The sequence below is a fragment of the Oreochromis niloticus genome, linkage group LG23 (assembly GCF_001858045.2).
Source record: "Oreochromis niloticus isolate F11D_XX linkage group LG23, O_niloticus_UMD_NMBU, whole genome shotgun sequence".
Lineage (NCBI taxonomy): Eukaryota > Metazoa > Chordata > Actinopteri > Cichliformes > Cichlidae > Oreochromis > Oreochromis niloticus.
The window spans coordinates 45,147,262-45,165,740 of NC_031986.2; the positions used below are offsets into that span (position 1 = coordinate 45,147,262).

Below are 18,479 nucleotides of genomic sequence, written 5' to 3' on the forward strand. Positions count from 1 at the left end.
AATGTTTTATTGTAGGATACAGGAAATCCAAAAAGCATAGCTGAATATTTCTGAGATGCGAGTTGTGGTATAGATTCAACAAGATGCTGGAAATATTCCCCACAGCTTTTGGTTCATAGTGATATGATAGCATCACACAGTTGCAACCGCGTGACGTTTACAGAGCGTTCTCTGTAAATGGTAGATATTGCTATGTGGGAAAAATCCCAGTAGATCAGCAGACTGTCTGGCACCAACAACCATGTCATGCTCAAAGTCACTTAAATCTTCTTTTCTTCCTCATTCTTATGCTCAGTTTGAACTTTAGGAGGTTTTCATTTCTATATCTACATGCTTGTATGCATTGAGTTGCTTCCATGGGATTAATTAATTGGATATTTGCATTAACAAGCAGCTGAAGAGGTGTTCTTAGGTAAGGCAGAGAGGGTTTGGACATGTGTAGAGAAAGGGTAGTGGATATATTGGACAAAGGATGTTGAAGATGAAGCTACCAGGAAAGAGGAAAAGAGGAAGACCTCAGAGAAGGTTTGTGGATGTAGTGAAGGAGGACATGCAGAAGGTTGGTGTGACAGTATAGGATACTAGAGACAGGGTGAGATGGAGGCAGATGATCTGCTATGGTGACCCCCACAGCAAATCTTCTGCAGCCACAAGAAGTAGAAGATGAAGGCTGGGCTTTTGTTCATTCACTTTGGCTTTAAGATCATCTTCCCTCTAGGCCAGCTTTGTTCTGATTGGCTGCCCTTCCCAAACAGAATGTTTATACAGCAGGTAGGTGGAGCTGCTGTGCTGAAAAGATCACTTTAAGGACATCTCCACACAATGACATCATCAAGAGTGCTTGGAGCAGTCCGAGGTTGTGGATCACAGCGCAGACACCGACCATATCACTTTAAACTTTATAAAAAATGAGGTTATTCTCTCTCACACAGACACAGAGCTACGCTTAGAAGGCTGCTCGGGTGCTTTCTAATTGAACTCAGTGATTTTTTGTCCTCAGGGACGAATCTTGGAATTAATTCATATTGATCATAAGTTCACCCTGAGAGAGACATAGATGAGAATATTGTTGAAGTAAATTAACTTCATAGCTACATTTAATTAGAAATGCACCATCAGCATCTGTGTTGGAGTCCTTGTTAAATTAGGTTACGTTATAGACCGTAACTGGTATTAAAGGAAACTGAAAATAAAACACAACATTTTCAGTTTCATGAACCAGTACATTGATATTATATGCAGGTCTATACTGTGATGGGGAAAAAAATCTCATTTGACTTTGTGTGTGTGTGTGTGTGTGTGTGTTTATATTTACCCATCCAGCCTCTCCTGATTACAATCTGTTTTCATCAGTAATGATGTTGAAAGACTTTGCCGGAAGGAACATTTGACCTACACTTTGGTAAGACACACACACTCACACACACACACACACACACACACACACACACACACACACACACACACCCGCATACCACACGACAACATAACTCATCAGTGTTAATATACTGCTCGGAGTTGCATATTTGATTGCACGTCTAAGGCACAAAATATCAATGCTTAGATTGAACTGTTTAAAATGACTGACACAGAACACTGAGCAAGAGTGAAACCAAGTGGAAACAAAGTGAAATTAACGATTGTATCTTCCTCTGCCATCAGGAATTGGATATTGTGGTGACATGAGCAAAAAATGAAATGTCAGGCAAACGCTAGAGATGAATATATTCTTTAATACTAACGTCGCTGAAAGAGGACGGTTTTCTGGATCTTTAAATGCCTTTTAGAATCATCCTCACTATCTGAGATTTGAAGTGAAATTTGTCTCAGCTTGGCATCCTTTTGCTGCACCATCTGGTAAATATTAACGTACTAAAATCTCAAACCAAACAGAATGTCCTTGATAATCTTCTGAACTGCATTTGGTTTCTATTTGATTGATAAAACTCCTCTCTCGGTTTAGTTTACAGTAAATACTAAATAACATGTTATCTACAAAAAGATGAAACATTAAATTTTTGCATGTAAACACAGAAATAAATGGCTAAGGGCATTTGCAGTATAATATTTATCAAATACTGATATGATATAATAAACAGATGGTATTATTTAAATTATAAAGGCCAGATTGTTCATTTTGTATGTTTTAGTTTAAATAGTGTCATTGAAAATGAGACAGAACACACAGTAAACGAGATTAAAGTGAATTTGACATCTGACATTTGTTTTAACTAATTATTGATTATCAAACCAAAATCAAGCAGCAGAAATAAAAATTGAAGTAAAAGGGGATTCATATCAGATTTTTAAAAATCAGATAAACAAAAAAATCAGATTTTTTTTAAAAATCAGATGCTAACTTTTTTTATAGTAAGGGTTAGATTTATTATATTTTAATATTTTCTTTCACTTTTTGTTTTTAATTCTGCTTAGTTTCATTTTAGCGTCTGTGATTTGAAAGCGTGTAGGTTCACTTTGGTTTTCGTTAGTTTCAGTCTTTTTAATCATTATTGTTCTGAGGGTCTCGTACGGAAAGCAAGGCTTCAGTATAGATCTAAGCAGCAGACTCAGTCTTAGACATCCAAAATCTCAATAAACATGTCAATCAAAGCCTTATCAGAAAAGTGAAAAATGGAAGATAAAAGATTAAAATGTTTTAGCTAATTAACTAAAACTAAGAATATTCCCTCTATATTTTGTTTTATTTTATTTGAGTTAGTTTTCCAAGTTCACATAATAATTTCATTATTTTTTCCTTATTCTATATGTTTTTTTTTGTCACATACGATTTTAGCTTCGTTTAATTAACCTTGCGGAGGATGGAGAAAACAAGAACTGCCACCTTTCATTGATGACCTTTGATTTTTATTGGGTGGCCTATTTGTGAACACGTGGACTTACTTACATAATTAGAACATTGGTTACATTTATGTATCTTTAGTTATTTTTTCCAGATAGATTTATTTACCTGCGATCCTTCGCCCTAACTGTGGTCTGGACTGTCTCTTTAACTCGGGGGAGCGGGGCGCTTCGTGAAGCCGCGATACCAAACAGACCTTGTGCGCCTGCGCAGTTTGTACAACAAATCTTTCGGGCAACGGAGGAGACGAATGGTCGCTAATGCGCATATTTGGGGACAAAAAAAGGTAAGTCGGAGCGATAGGTGTTGTGTTTCCAGCAACACACGGTTTCGAGAAGCAGTGAAGCCCGTAGCGTTTGGCGGGACTCTCTCCCTGGAAGTCTTTGTTTGGCTTCTGTGTTGATGGCCAGATTGAATTTAAAGGTGAAGGCTCCGTGAGCCCACTAATCAACCTGTCAGCGCTAACCCGCTCAGCCACACACCGCCGAAGCTAACCTAACCAGACAGAGACCGTTAGCACAGCGCCGTGTCCCCGGTGATTGTTTGGGGCGGAGGCGCTTTGTGATGGATGTTTGTGCTGATGGTCATCTATTTTTGGATCCCGCTAACACATCCGTGCGGAGCGCTGGCCAGCAGCCGCCATTGGTCGCTGTCACTTCAGCCACGGATGTCTCATGGTCATGGCGTAACAACGCCCTTTACCGTGTCCCTGTCAGAAAACGGTTTCCGTCAGTCTGTGTGAGAACAGCAGAGATGTGATGTTTGTAAAGGAGCTTGGAAACCGTACTGCTTATCTTTAAGTAGGGCCAAAGGAAAGGGTGTAGCTGCCGAGATGGAAGTTCGAGTTAACTGTCATCTTACTCGCATCAGCAGGTTCAAAGCTGCAGCTTAATGCCTGTTTGCTTTTCTGCAGATAAATCCCCCCAAACAGACTCGCAGGAATCATGGGGAGTGGTGAGTTTACCCAGAAACATGGATTTAACCTTCCTCTTTTTTCTACTCTCGCCTGTTTTTCTGTTCTGTTGTGTTGATTTTCCACATTGTCCCACATTGTCCCACGCTAGTAAACCACTGCAGTGTCCCCCCCTTGTTAACACAGTAAGAATTCCCATTCTTTCCGGGGGGGAAATTCCTGTTTGGATTTTGCTCTTTGTCCTTTTTTTCTGCCTTTAAGCCTTTTGTCGATCTCATTCCTGAAGTTATGAGTCAGACAGCCATTACTTGTTAATTTGGGCATGTTGTGGCATCTGGACGGCTGTTTCTTTGGGGGAGTTTATGTTTATATTCTGGATGTGAGAAACAGAGGGCCACCTTGTCTCTTCAAGTCCGTTCTTCCAGTTTCTCTTATTTGGCAGAGGGACGGATGCCCAAATCAAAGGAGCTTTTGTTTTTATGTAGAAATGTGGGCACTGACCAGCACTCGGCTCTGCTGCCTTTGTTTCAGTCCCCACCTCGCTCCCTCTCCCGTTTTTCCTCATTATTTTTTTCCCAGCATTTCTATCCTTTTTGCCGTCCTTTCAATACACTCTGAATTCCTCCCCCATGCTGTTCTGCTTACTGACTCGCCCTTACTTTCCTGTCATCTTCATTCCTTTTCCTGTCTCTGCTTGTTGATTATTGCATTTTTTTCTTTCCCCTACTCGCTCCTGTCTTTGCTTCCTCTCATCCACTGTTTCCCTCGTTTCAGTGTTCCTGCCAGCAGAAGCGGCCCACTCGGTCCTGCGGAGGCTGCGCAGGGCCAACTTTTTTCTGGAGGAAATAAAGCAGGGTAACATCCAGAGGGAGTGTCGGGAGGAGACCTGCACCTATGAGGAGGCCCGGGAAGCTTTTGAGAACGAAGAGAAGACGGTGAGAGGATAAGGAGGCATGTCGCATCACGTATTGCACATCAAAACTCCAACATGAACCATGCGTCATTTTTCTTTAACAGGAAATCATTTCCAATCCAATCCAACTTTATTTATATAGCACTTTTAAAAACAACAAAGTTGACCAAAGTGCTTTCCAATAATAAAACAGAGATAGCAGTTAAAAACCATACAGTAAGCATACAATGAAATCAATAAACAAAATAAATATATAATTGAAAAAGAAGATAAAAATAAATCAGTGTATATATTGAATATCAAAACATGAGTAAAATAAACAATAAGATATACAATGAATAAGATTAACAAAGTAAAAAGATTAAGGATGACCAACAGCTGACTACAAACTGACTCTGATAATACTCCTAGAAAGCCTTTGAAAAAAAGTGTGTTTTTAAAAGTGATTTAAACATTTCAATTTCCTTTCCTATTTGTGGAATGCTGGAAATAAACAGCTTAAAGTGGAAGATCCTTTATTTTCCTGATTCTTATAGATGAGGACAAAATTATTAGCCCACCTATGAAATTTAAAGTCTTTCCCAAGTGCTTTTTTAACAGAGCATGTTTGTGCACAATAACAGAACTGTTTTAGATTAGTTTGACCGGGGTCAGTATTATTTGCCCTTCTGGAAAAACAGACCTTTTTATCGTGCCACCGCACAAAGCACTGCTGTGAAATGATGTGATTTAACTTGGTAATGCTCAGAGCTTCTAGAACCAGGATAAAACCGAAGGTTATTTTCCTATTTTCACTCAGTATAAAAACTTCAGCGAGGGTCTGAGCTGTCAGTTGAGAAAGCATCAGGCCAAAAACGAAATCAATCAGTTTGGACTCGAGGAAAAAAACTGCTGATGATCACAGAGCAGGAGATGGATACACAGAGTTTCCACAGTAGAAACCAGAGTGTTAAACCACAGACACGATGCTTATGTTTGGAGAGAGAAGTGAGAGGCGTACAACCCAAAGAACGCTGGCTCCACGGTGAAACACGGGGGTGGGAGTATTATGCCGTGGGAATGCTTCAGCCCACTTTAAACAGAGAGTCTCAGGATGGAAGGAATCATGAAGAAAGAAGGAAATATGAAGCTTTAGAAAGAAAACTTCAGACAACCAGCAGCTAATCTGAGTCACGACAACAACCCAAAACATGCCTGGTGAAGAACAGCGACTGGTCTGCACAAAGCCCTGACACCAGTGCCAGTCTGTGAGGTGGACTGAAGATCTAGGCCAAGATGATCGAGTCTGGAGGAGCTTGGGAGATTCACTGAAGAAGACGTGTGTGACTGTTAGCATTGGGGAGTTAATAATTTTGACCCTGTTAGTTCTGGTAGTAAAATAACATAATCGTCCAAAAAACTAGGATGTTTGGATAACTGGAACTCCTCACCCTTTTTAGAAGCACTTGGGAAATACTTGAAACATGAAAACATGGTTTCCTCTGCAGGTAAAATCCACAAATCAGCATCACCAGTGGAGAGTAACCCACGCCAGCCACTCTAACTACAAGTGATATTTTGTGGCCTTCGTGCGCCCTGCAGTGAAATCCTGTGCCGAGAGTGGAACGAGGGTGTTTGTCAGAAAGTGATTGCAATCAGCAGGAAGAACAGCCCAGTGCACCATTGTGTGGAGGCCGGAGAGCTAGGTCATGTGTGCACTCATGTGGTCTCTTTGTTTGTTTGGGTGTTGTTGTCGGCTTCCTTTGCGTTGCAGTAATCTGGATAAAAAGCGCTTGCAGTGGGGGGATGTGTACTTTTGGGCTGTTTTATTGATGGTGTGGATGTTCTGTGTGCAGAGGCAGTTCTGGGAAGAATATGTGCGTGAAAGCAGTCCGCCTGGAGGCCTGGAGGCAGCGGTGGGCGGGATCCACTCGCTCTACCTGATTGTGCCACTGCTGCTGGTCGTGGTCATCATCGCCGGCATCGCAATCACTGTGTGGCGCTGCCACTCCCGCAAACGCTCACAGCGCAGCCCCAGCATGGGACACTCGCATCACAACAACGTCTTGTCAGTGGTCTCTATGGACCACTGGGGGAGGGAATACCACGGTGACCAATCAGAACTCAGCATCCACAGCAGCCCAGCGTATCCAGGCTCAGAGTTTACGTCAGGGCGCGGAAGCGCTGGGGACCCGCCGCCATCTTACGAGGAGGCTGTGGGCCACACGGATGTCCAAATAGAGACGGAGCCGCCCCCACAGTATGAGGACATAGTCAACAGCAGCTCTGTTAGTGTCAATGGGGGCCAAGGGAAGTGAACGTGTTTGTAACCAGCAGCCTAACAAACGCCCTAACCCACACTAAGACTATTATTGTTTAGCAGTGCTACTGCTGTGTTTTCACCAGCCCCCCACCCCACCCCTGCAATCCAACACACACAACAGAAACACTAATAACTGTTTGGTCAGTGGACTAATGCAATCATTAGTGCTGGAACAGACGTTGCACTAACCTGTGGCATTGAAGGAACGAGTGATGGTGCAATACCAAACCGGTCTACACGCTGCTGCTTCTCCTCACGCTGTATCAGAGCTACAGATTCACAAACGTGGTTTGTATCACAGGTGTGAGACCAATGCTTTAGTGACGCTCGGTACCAACTGATGTCACTTTGAGACCCGAGTAGGCAGCGTCACATCATTTGTACGTATTTTTCATCTTTGAATTTGAATTTTTCATCTTTTGTGTTTTCATTTTGCAGCACAATGCAAAACTTTACTCAAAACATTCATCCACAAGTTTATTGTTGTACATTTGCTGTGTGTGACTCAATCATAAGTAAACATAACTCAGACTTTTAGCTTGAGGAAGGACATTATTCACCAGCCTGTCTCTCGTGGTGGGCAGGGAGCCTGCACATGGCTCCGATGAGGGTTTTACCTGTAAATAGTAGATAGATGTCAAGATGTGGCATAATATGCCTTAAAGCACGAGGTGACTCACCAAATCAAAGCATTGGTCCATCTTTAGTAAACACTTGTGAATGTTAGAAGGGTTAAGGGAAGGACAGCAGTTATGCGTCATTACCTGCTTATGTTTTGGTAACACCTGTAGTTCATGCTGTCCTCGTGAGGTTAGAGGTGTCTCTGTACTGTTTAATGGTCAGGACTCACTGGCCCATGAACACTAGTGGGGCCTCTGAAAACTGCTCACAGCTGCTTTAACTGTGAAACGCCCTCCTTCCCAAACGGACCTCCTGGATGTGAAACTGTAGCTGTGCTACTGTTACTGACTTGCACATGAATGTGGGGCAGAAAGCAGCAGAGACGGGTTGTCAGGGGAAGCTTCTGTATTTACAGTCACCATGGATAAAGTCTATGTTTAGCATGAGTAATGTATCTATGTAACTGTGTATCTGTGTGCAAACATTACGGGGAGGCATTTTTTAAAGCTTAAAGGCCAGTGACTGCATCGGTGCTGATGTAACTGTAGTACAGAAGGTTGTGAATAATGAAGGGACGAAGCTGAAAATGAGCTGTTTCATGAAAAGTAGGACAGTCTGGTTTCACATTTGCTGTGTCACTCAGCAGTAACAATGACGTCGTAATCCTCAGAGTGCTCAGTCTATATGCAACGCTGCTGCTGCTGCATACACTCTAAAGCCAAATATGTTGTCACTAATGCTGATCACTGTCACACAGCAGAGCACTCAACTTTTGCGATGTGACCTTTGAGCCTCAGCACTCGCTATGACACTGAGCTGACTCGTGCTGGTAGAGGTAGCAATTTTGGTTGGGTCACTTGTTGTACTGTTACTTAACAGAACCCTGTTTTTACAAAGCCTTATCGAGGAAAAAACGCGTTATATAACACTAAAAGTAAGGAGCTTGTTATAAATCTTTCACTTGTGCAAAAGCTTGAATTAATTTGTAATAAAATATTTAAAATGTGCTACTCGCTGCATGAATCTTTCAGCGTCTCAAGAACATGTTCAGTTTGTTTGGGTGAGCACTTGTTGCTCTTCTCTTCATCGCTCGACCCCCCCCGTGTATCGTTACCATCGTCACTCACAAAGGGCAAAATTAGTCATCGCCAAGTGGTTTTACAGGCTCTCACAACCGGATCAAACAAGTGAGAGACAAAAATTCATACGAAGGATACAAATGTATCCAGTGTGATCTTCACTTTATATTAAAGAAACAGAAGAGAAGAAACCGTAGAAAAAAGACAGATTGTTGTTTCCACCTGGCCTGTGACTCACGTTCGTCCTCTCTGTGAAACATGATCCAAAATCACAGTATTGTTTACTGCTGTTCAAACAAACCATAAAGTGATTCATTAACCACAAATCAAAGACCAACCACAAAGTCAATGGGCCTCAGCAGAGAGCAGTGAATATCCATTTATTCATTTTTTGCCAGAAAGAGTCATAATTGTGGACATTGAAACCAGCTTTTATTAACATTAGATAGCAGAGCTGACACACTGGCTCAGTTTGTCCTTTTCAGGTTTTTGTTGAAAACGAGCAGAGGACGGCTTTAACGGCTTTAAGCGGAGCGAGCCACATTTAGCCGGTCGTAGAACAAAACACACACACGTTTAAAGGAGCATGATGGAAGTGTAGATGACCTGTAAAGGAGGTCGCTCATTAAGTCACATTATTTGGTCTTGCAGCAAGCAATGGCACAAAGTTAATGAACAGAGTTTGACATTATTACGTTAGAATTCAGGGTCGCGTTTTACCAAGGCTCGTTTGACAAAATGAAATAGAAAAAAGGTCTTCAGACAATTACAGCGCAGCTTCATATTATAAAAGCAGTATTAAATGTTGCCGAGCTGGTCGAACAGGCCAGCTTTATAAAATAGACGTTTTTGTCCATACTGACATCCAAACCCGGGGGCGCTCTGGTCACACCCAGTCTTTGGGGTTTCGTAACGCATCCAGCATCTCAGCCTCCCGGGTGCCTTTGGCAGGCTCGTGCATGTACTCCCACCTGAGGATGAAAAGCGATTCTGTTACCACGCCACGCGGGCAGCTTGCTGTCGTTACACAAACGAGGTACAAATGGTGCTTTGAAGAGGCAGCAGCTTACCTTGCGGTGAGTGGGAGGGACATGAGGATGCTCTCGATTCTTGAGCCGGGCGTGGCCAGGCCAAACTTCACTCCCCTGTCGTACACCAGGTTAAACTCCACATACCTGCAGAGCAGCACATCATCACTGTAGCCTCAAAACTTACTGTTCATCGTGCATCAAGTTCAGGTTTTGATTTATTTAAGGTAATCGGGTACTGTACGAAAACACATAAGAACCACTCAGAGCACAAAGCAAGGCAGCTCATTCTCTGGGTTTACTTTCACAGGAATAATACTGTAATGTGCATTTATTCATTTTGTTTTCTTTGTTACTGTCATAGGTTTGTGATGCAGTTAAAATCAGATAAGGGCAGCATGTTAACACTATTATCCATTACCTACAGCTACATAATGTAGCATATTAAGTAGATAAGTATATAACATTACGTTACAGTTTATTTCTAACTATCTCGGCAGCTTGTTGCTTTTTTCTTCATAAGTTTCTTTGAAAATATGAGATTTTTGAGTCTTCTTGGAAAAAAGGCAGATGTAAAATGTAAATGTGAGGTCAGAGGTCAAATATGACACGATATCTGGATACAAAACTGATATTTATAATCCCTGTAAACCAGCGTCAGTTTGTAAATGCTGCTAATGCAAACAGAGGAAGCAGAAGTTTAAGCAAAGATCAAAGACATTTGAACAAAGTCTGACTTCATTTGACCTTGAAAGAGGTCAGAGGTCCACAGTGAGGTCATATTTAGAATCCCCATATATGCTGCATGATGTCAGTACAAACAGTGGCAGTAAGAAGCAGTTTTATATGCTCATTGTTATCACTTTGACCTTCACACCAATCACTTACCCCTGAAGGAGAGGTCAGAGGTCAAATGTTACTTGATATTTTAAATCCTTACATGGTGCTTTCTGTATGTGCCAACACATACCACACTGAGCTAATCTGAACAATCTAATCACTCTACTGGTTTCCAGCTTGCTATCGTACTTCCCATTCTCAAACTAGCCCTTTAAGTCAGTATCTGTGTTGTTAGTGACTCCCTGCAGGATCCACACCAGCTTCAGACCACACTGCAGTCAGAGCTCTTTAAGTAGCTCAATCACACAAGTGAAGACAGACTAAACCTGAGACTGGCAGTCACTGCAAGTCTGTGGCCTGAAAAACAGGACGGACTGACTTGGATCAGCTGGTCTGTGAAGCCTTTATAATTTTGTGTTTATTTGAGCACAAATACTCTTAAAGGATAATCTGAATAAAAATAATATCAAACTTTGATATTTAACTTGTTGTAGAAAACGAGCAAAGGTGCAAAAATAAGTGAACCTTTGATCCAGTATCTAGTGTGGATCCCTCCTGCAGCAGTAACTGTAACTAAAGCTTTCTGTCGATCAGACCTGTAGCCTCTTCCTCTGTAAAGCACAGCATCACCTCTGGGACGTCTGTGCTCACTGCAGCTTCAGGCCTCTGACTCGACCACTCCAAAACAGTCTCTTTAGTCTTTTTCGACTGCTCTATGATAAAAAGACTTGTGTGTTTAAGGTCACTATGTTGATGTGTGAATTTGATTATTTGTGCAAAATCTTTTCCATCCAAGATGAGCATGAACAGCTCTTTGGTGAAGACCTCAGAAGTCTTGTTTGTAGACTTCCACAAAGATCTGAAAATCAAACTCTGATCCCTGATCAGCTGGGTTCTCTTTATTTACTGTTTGGTGCTACTCACCGGCCTCGTCGAACCTGCTGCCAGTCCTTCTCCTCATTAGTAAAAGAGTCATTGAGATGTTTGTACACAATGGGCAGATAGCAGGGCACCACAGTGCGGGCGCAGCTCTTGACAAAGCTGAACACCTCCTCCTGATTCGGGGAGTCCAGGTCGTCAAAGAAGATTCCTCCTATACCGCGGCTCTCTCCTCTGTGGCGGACGTAGAAGTACCTATCACACCTGGACAACATGCAGTAATATATACTGAGACAGAAGCATGGCCAAATAAATATCCAAATATATGACATGACATATGACAAATGAAGTCTGACTGACATATCAGCTGCTATTGGATATTTGCCTGTATGTTGATATCAGTATTTATAATGACCAAGTAATGAAAATTTAGAAAGTAAACTAAAACGTTTAAAAAAAAAAACTAAAGATGCAAGAGAAACATCCTCTCAACCACGTTATGAGCGCTGATGTTCCACAGTTTGTCCACCAGAGGGAGCTCTGCAACTTCTCTGTTGCTTGGATCACCACAAACACACCAAGTGATCTCAGCAGATTCAACAAAACAGCAGTAATATCTTAGTGAGGACTGAAAATAAATATGAGGGAATTGTGTTTATGTTTCATTTTTCCTGAGAGAAAAATCATCAAATATCATCAAATATCAGTATAGGTATCAAAGCTCCAAATGGGCTCTAAATGAATTAACAGCAAGTCAACTGAAAGCATATCTGTAGAGACAGTAAACTGTGCTACATTTAGTGGATGAGAGGGGTGCCAATCGTCTCTATAAGAGGAAAGGCATATTTATGAAAACATCACATTATTCCCTAAATGCAAAATTTTACTTCATACAGCAAACAGATAAACCACACCCATCATTTCCCACTGAAGTCAATCCCTGACTAACGTCTTGGCTCAACGGTTTTTCTGCAACTGCAGATTTTAGACAAAGACTTCCTCTTATCATCACTCCACAGTGGGGATACACCCAGTGTAAATCCACACACAGATGCATACGTGCTGAAGGACCCACGTGCAAGTGGAGGCGACGAGCGTGGGACTAACCAAACCGTACCATTTCTTAAAGTCGGGGTAGTACTGTGGGTGGTGCTTGTCACAGGCCTCCTTCAGGGTTTTGTGGAAGTGAAAAGCATCTTCCTTATCTATATACACCGGAGTCAGGTCTGTGCCTCCACCGAACCACCACTGCTTAGTGCCTGAAACAAGGAAGACAAGCCAGACAAGGAAGAAGGAAACAAGGGTTATCATTCACTCACACACTCAGTTGTGTCACTGACACTGAGAGCCAACTGCTGATGTAAGGCCTAATGCTTACCATCTTCCTCCTCAATCTCAAAGTATCTGTAGTTGAAGTGCACAGTAGGAATATGGGGGTTTTTGGGGTGGATAACGGAGCTCACTCCCATGGCAACAAATGGCAGTTTACCTGGGAAAAAATAAAGATACCAATATTAAAGTTTAAACCGCTGTATCGAGGGTTCAAAAACACAAATAGCAGTAGTCAAAACTCACCATCTTTCCCTTTGAGGACCTTTCCTCTGCTCCTCATCTGCTTCGCAGCCTCCTCTGTCAGGTTCCCAAACACCACTGACACATTAACACCCGCCTTCTCAAACACCTTTCCGTCCTGCATCACACAGCTGATGCCTCCACCACCTGACACAGACACAGTCAGTTTACTTTTGGTTCTTCTTTTAAGCAAATATAATCATGTTACACTGTACGTGGATATTTTATGTCAGGCAGAAGCGCCTTACCTTCCTTCCTGTCCCACCGGTCAACCCTGAACTTCCCACCGTCCACCTTCTCCAGGGCTTTGCAGAAGTCGGCCTGAGTCTCCATGATCAGCATCTCCATCTTCGTACGCATCTCGTCCTTGTTCCCCTGCAGCACACTAATGTCAGTCACCGGCGGAGACATAAAGCCCTGGCACCTCTGAAGAATGTCCCCCTCTTTCTCTGTCTCCTTGGCGGCTCGGGGGACCCTCGTTGCCATCTCTGCGCGCTGGAAGTGGTCAGTGTTAGCTAAAAACCCCGCTACGGCCGCCGCCGCTGTTACTGCTGCGGCTCCGCTGAGCGCCAGGGCTCCCCTCCTGGTTTTCCCGGACCTGCCTGCGGTCCCATGGGACATGAACCTCACGCCGGTACCCCTCGAAAACCATCTCGTTCCCGGAAGCAAAGGCACTGACCGAGTGTGAGTGGAGGCTAGCCGCGAAACGGACTCTCCGGCACTAGCGAGCCCCTTTAACTGAGAAGTTACACATCGTCTCGCGGCGGTGTGAGCCGTTTTGTTCACCGAGTAAAACACGATGGTGGCCATCTGTGGAAAAAACACGATTCTCTGTCCGTGTGTCCGGTCGCTGCCTGTCACTGTGTTCTCACCACCAACTTAATACTGTGTCAGAAGTTTCACCTACGTGATATCAGGCATGATTTAGATGAGGGGGCGTGGCTTGTCAACGGAGATAAAAGCAACATGGGAAATGTCGTTCTCCATTATCGCGGTGCGGAGCTCAGAGTGATGAATGCCTACACAAAACTCCAAGACCCAGAATTCAGTGCGCCAAACAAATGTTGCATTCAAAGACTTGTGCTATATTCTCTGTTTGGGGACGTATTTAAGGACCTCTGTTTCCCATACGATTGTTTATAACAGGCAGGCCTGTTGAGCTTGATTTATTAGACTTCTGCGGGAAATCTTCGTCTTTTAACTTCGACGACGTAACCGGAAACCCCATTTAACCCTAACGCTGCAACCTCCCACAGCATTCAAGTCATTGCGGGCTACAGGTTACATATCCTGGGAGGTGCACATCCGGTTACATGGAAGTTTATCGGGGAGCGTTAAAAGGAGTTTCTGCTTACTTCCTAAGTTATGACTGAGATTTGCAGCAGAAGTCTAAATCAGGCATTACCCTTTATCAGCAGTGTTGGGTAAGTTACTTTAAATTAGTAACTTAGTTACATTACTAGTTACTTCCATCAAAAGTAACTCAGTTACTTCAAGTTACTCGTTACTTTAAAAGTAACTAGTTACTAGGGAAAGTAACTTTGGTTTTACTCAGACTTCTCTTGTTAATGTGTTGCTTCCGTAACTGGATACCCAGCCAGACTGCCAGTCTTCTAGCTTGCTTGCTTGCCACAAGTGCACCAATAGAAAGGAAAAAATAATGTGCACATTTCCACGAGAGAAATCCCACGCCTGGACCGTCGTTGACCGCCGCCATGATTCTAGCCTACGTCACAGTGTCATGTGCGCTTTTTACATCCAACACAAAAACTGCAGTCGTGGTGCTTTTGATTGTACTCAGAACTCAGAAATTCTGCCTTCTGAATAGGAAGATGTAGGTAACACCAGACTGCAGATGAGCTGCATCCAGGGCTGGACTGGGACAAAAACATTGGCCCGGGCATTTTGACTAGAGACCGGCCCACCATTATAGGAAAAATCATAAAGCCTCTGAATGAAAACAAACACTGTTGTGACAGTGATGTACACTGTCTTGATGGTATATATGTATCAATCTATCAATTGTTTGTTGTAAGACTCAGATAATTATTTAATAAAAGCGAGACATTTTAAATGAGAATAAGAATGAAAAGTATTTCTTTGTGCCCCCCTTTCCCTGTTAATGCCCTGCCTGGCCCCCTGGCATCACTTTGCTAGATCCGCCCCTGCACAGTTACCAGCTGTGAGCTACATAGAAAAGGATCCTGGTGTTATTTGTCTCTCAGAAACAGTTCATAACTTCAACTCATTCATGTCACCTAAAAGATAAACCTGCTTCTCCATCACCTGTTCAGCTCTGATGATTCAGTAAGGACATCTCCTGGTTTCATCTGCATGTTTCCCTCTCACCACATATCCAAACCGACATCATGACCAGCAGCTTTACAGCTGTGGCTCCAGCAAACATCAGCTGATACTAGAAATTAATATTAAATAAATTCTAACAACAGCTGATCAAGCTTAAACGTGCTGCTGTTGTTTAACGCGACATCCGCTGGTTTCCTCTTTCTGGTGCAAAGTGGGCGATAAATAAACAGAGAAAAGCCGATCAGCTGATCATTGATCAGTTTCGTGATTGAAGTAGAAACGGGAGAGGAGAGAATGAGAGAAGAAGAGGCAGCTGTGCAGCTTCAGCTTTGTGTCTTTTTCATTGTAGCTGAAGTCCGGGACAAACTGTGTTCCTTTTCACCTCAGTACGAAACGCGTAATATTTTCTCTGAATACCAGACGATTCTGTTTTTTAGGGGACGGTTGGCAACTCTAATAATTAACCGTATGAACAAAATAAAGTTCAACATCAGTAACATAGCACCCACCCAGCTGTATAGAAACTCCGTCATGCTAGCTAGCACGCAGTACGAAAATGTCAGCATACCGAAAATAAACTCCACCTAAACTTGGTTTATATCTGACTCAGATAGACTGCAGGTCATAACTTCTTACCTGAAGTTCAGTTCACCTGACACGCGGACCGGCGGCCGCTTCGGGTCTCTCTTCCTGCCTCCCTTTTCCTTCATCCACCTGCTGGCCTCCACCACTTGCTAATGTTATTGAATCTGTGGAAGCTCCGCGATAGCCTCCACACGAAGTAACGAGTAACGAGCCTATCTAAATCCCAGTAACGAGTAACGCGTTCCTGATTTTGGCATAATAACTAGTTACCGTGCTCGTTACCACAATAATAACGTAGTTACTGTAACGCGTTACTTAATAACGCGTTAGTCCCAACACTGTTTATCAGTGAGTCAAAATATAAAATAAGCTGATTCTCTGTCACTGTACAGTCATCTGTCAATGTGACTTAACCTAGAAATGCACCAAATGTGAGCAGGAATGTGACATGTAATTCAAACGTTACACGAAAAGTCACGCTAGAAATGGGGTGTCAAACATAGGGCCCAAGGGCCAGAATAGGCCCAGCGCAAACTCCATTATGGCCCACTAGATGTCTTTGGAAAATGTGATGGTCAGCAATTTGGACTTCTAACTGTACTTTCATAAGTTTAACAGCTTTTTCTACTGAAAAAGACCACCGTGGCCATTTTTTGGATTACCTACTATAGAAATATATATATATATGTATATATATATACATATATATATAAATTATTTCGTTATTTTAAAGTGGATACTTCTGAAAATTAGCAAAAACTTTGCGTTTAATAATTACAGCACCAACTGGCCAATGAGCTGCCAGAACCCTTTCTGTAATTGTACACAGTAATTTCTTACAATTTAAGCCCAGAGAGCCATGCTGACAGATTTCATTTACTACAGCAGCATTTGTCTATCATGTAAAAAAAACAAAAAGACATACTGTTAGAATAGCACTTCTTTTTCTTATATTAGGATAAATGCAGGAATAAATGTGTTGTTAAACATTTTCACACCGACAGAAGTGTCACTGCTCCGACAAACATAAGATCAAAGTGGGCTGTATGTGGCAGCTGATTTAAAATTAGTTAGAAATCTCTGCTCTGGATCCCTGCTTTTCTTATCAAGAAAAAGAAAATGTTTAGATGGATGAAAATTGTAATGATAAAAAACCATTTTCATCCATCTAAACTGGTTTGATCGTCCTGGCATTGTGCGTACAGACTCACTATCATATCTTCTTCAGCAGTTGTATTCATAATGTCTCTGGTTTTATACAACATTTCTGGATGTTACATGTAAAATCCCCAGGCTCTATGGCTTCCCTTCTTATACCTTTTTATTATTATCTGTAACAACATAAGAGTTTCAGATTAGCATAAAAGTTTGTGTTAAGGGTTTCGACACCCTGAGCTGCACAGTTGGAAGTGGTCGGTTCTGTGAGGCTTCTGTGTTTCTTCACACTTAAAGAAGAGGCAATTGGGAATAAAAGGGAAAAGAAAGGGTCTGATAGTGAGACAGGAAAGGTAGAAAGGTAAAGAGGGTGGGGGAGATAAAGAAAAAACAGGGGTTATGAGGAGGTGGACAGATAAGAGATAAAGAGACGGGATGGGAGAAGGAGGGATGGATGAAGGCTGGGGTAGATAGAAAAATGTTAAGGGAAGGGTGGAGACAAGGCAGAGGCATGGGAAAGATAAAGGAAGGTAATAAAGAAATAAAAACAACAGGGATACATATTCAAAGTGGGAAGGGATGAGGGTTTGATGGGACTGTGGCTGTAAAAGGTGTCAGATTTTTAGTGGGGTCCCTCCAGTTCTTTCAAAGAGCCAGAGGAAAATATTTCTCAAAGATTTTTATTCTGATTTCCTCTGAAGCTGTTGTTCTACATGAGTGCATTAAGGCAACAGTTATTGTGATTTGGTGCTGTATGAATAAAACCTATTTGAGTTGATTTGAACATTATCGACTCTGTCCTTCCGCCTTCTTTGGGTTGTTTACAGTTTTAGCAGGAAGGTCTTTTCCTGGCGCCCCTGGCTTATTTGATTGACTCTGATTGGTACCACTTGGTTGTTGTGTCTCTTACTGATCAGAAATGAGGCTCTTTCCTCTTCTGCTTGTTCTTTTAGCTGTCTGTTAGTGTCTGTTAGTGAGCTGAAGCAGCCTTAACTTTGAAGATTTCCTACCTGCTGTGCTGTGACCTCAGCCTCCTTTGTCTTCTTTTCATTAAACACACAGAAACACATTTCACTGTGTGTGATGAGACCATATACGTACATTGGGAGTAGCACTCTGAATACCACATATAGTATAATATGTAAAATAGTTAAGTGTGTTTTTTCTTCTAAATTTATTCATAACACTTTGTAAAATACTTTACTGACTTTGCTTAATTAATTATTTATATAGCATTACTCCTCCTTAGTGTGTCATTTATAAATACAGATATATGATGATGACTATGATTATGACTGTGATTATGATTAAAATATAGCCATACATGGTGTAACAGTAACAGAGAGATAAACATATCTGTATTTATGAATGACATACTAAGGAGGAGTAATGATACATAAATGATGAATTAAACACTTACTAATA

The 18,479-nt window shown here is 42.1% G+C and overlaps 2 protein-coding genes across 3 annotated transcripts; one reads left to right on the forward strand and one right to left on the reverse strand.

Annotated features, from left to right (window-relative positions):
• The first annotated feature begins 1,381 nt into the window (after positions 1 to 1,381).
• Positions 1,382 to 8,616, forward strand: prrg1 (proline rich Gla (G-carboxyglutamic acid) 1). Of its 2 annotated transcripts, none has more exons than XM_003439970.5 (4): positions 1,382 to 1,402; positions 3,774 to 3,814; positions 4,548 to 4,708; positions 6,522 to 8,616. In XM_003439970.5, the coding sequence occupies exons 2-4, from the start codon at positions 3,805 to 3,807 to the stop codon at positions 6,981 to 6,983; spliced, it is 633 nt and encodes a 210-aa protein (XP_003440018.1). In that variant the 5' UTR covers positions 1,382 to 1,402; positions 3,774 to 3,804; the 3' UTR covers positions 6,984 to 8,616. The 2 variants fall into 2 exon arrangements, with proteins under 2 accessions (XP_003440018.1, XP_019207215.1); XM_019351670.2 differs by lacking the exon at positions 1,382 to 1,402 and adding an exon at positions 3,000 to 3,146.
• A 417-nt stretch (positions 8,617 to 9,033) lies between these two features.
• cpox (coproporphyrinogen oxidase) lies at positions 9,034 to 13,817 on the reverse strand. The gene is made up of 7 exons (XM_003439968.4): positions 13,256 to 13,817; positions 13,011 to 13,154; positions 12,814 to 12,924; positions 12,553 to 12,694; positions 11,481 to 11,699; positions 9,759 to 9,863; positions 9,034 to 9,659 (listed from the first exon to the last, which is right to left on the reverse strand). Exons 1-7 carry the CDS (start codon positions 13,815 to 13,817, stop codon positions 9,575 to 9,577), a joined length of 1,368 nt encoding a protein of 455 aa, XP_003440016.1. The 3' UTR covers positions 9,034 to 9,574.
• Positions 13,818 to 18,479: the final 4,662 nt, after the last annotated feature.

What these genes read in the sequence shown, in the direction of transcription:
- cpox (XM_003439968.4), bottom strand. Translation starts at nt 13,817, where the DNA reads ATGGCCACCATCGTGTTTTACTCGGTGAACAAAACGGCTCACACCGCC. An exon ending in TGAGATTGAGGAGGAAGATG is followed by an intron (nt 12,695 to 12,813) that starts GTAAGCATTAGG and finishes TCCTTGTTTCAG; the next exon opens with GCACTAAGCAGTGGTGGTTC. An exon ending in CAGCAGGTTCGACGAGGCCG is followed by an intron (nt 9,864 to 11,480) that starts GTGAGTAGCACC and finishes GCTGCTCTGCAG; the next exon opens with GTATGTGGAGTTTAACCTGG.
- prrg1 (XM_003439970.5), top strand. An exon ending in TTGAGAACGAAGAGAAGACG is followed by an intron (nt 4,709 to 6,521) that starts GTGAGAGGATAA and finishes TTCTGTGTGCAG; the next exon opens with AGGCAGTTCTGGGAAGAATA.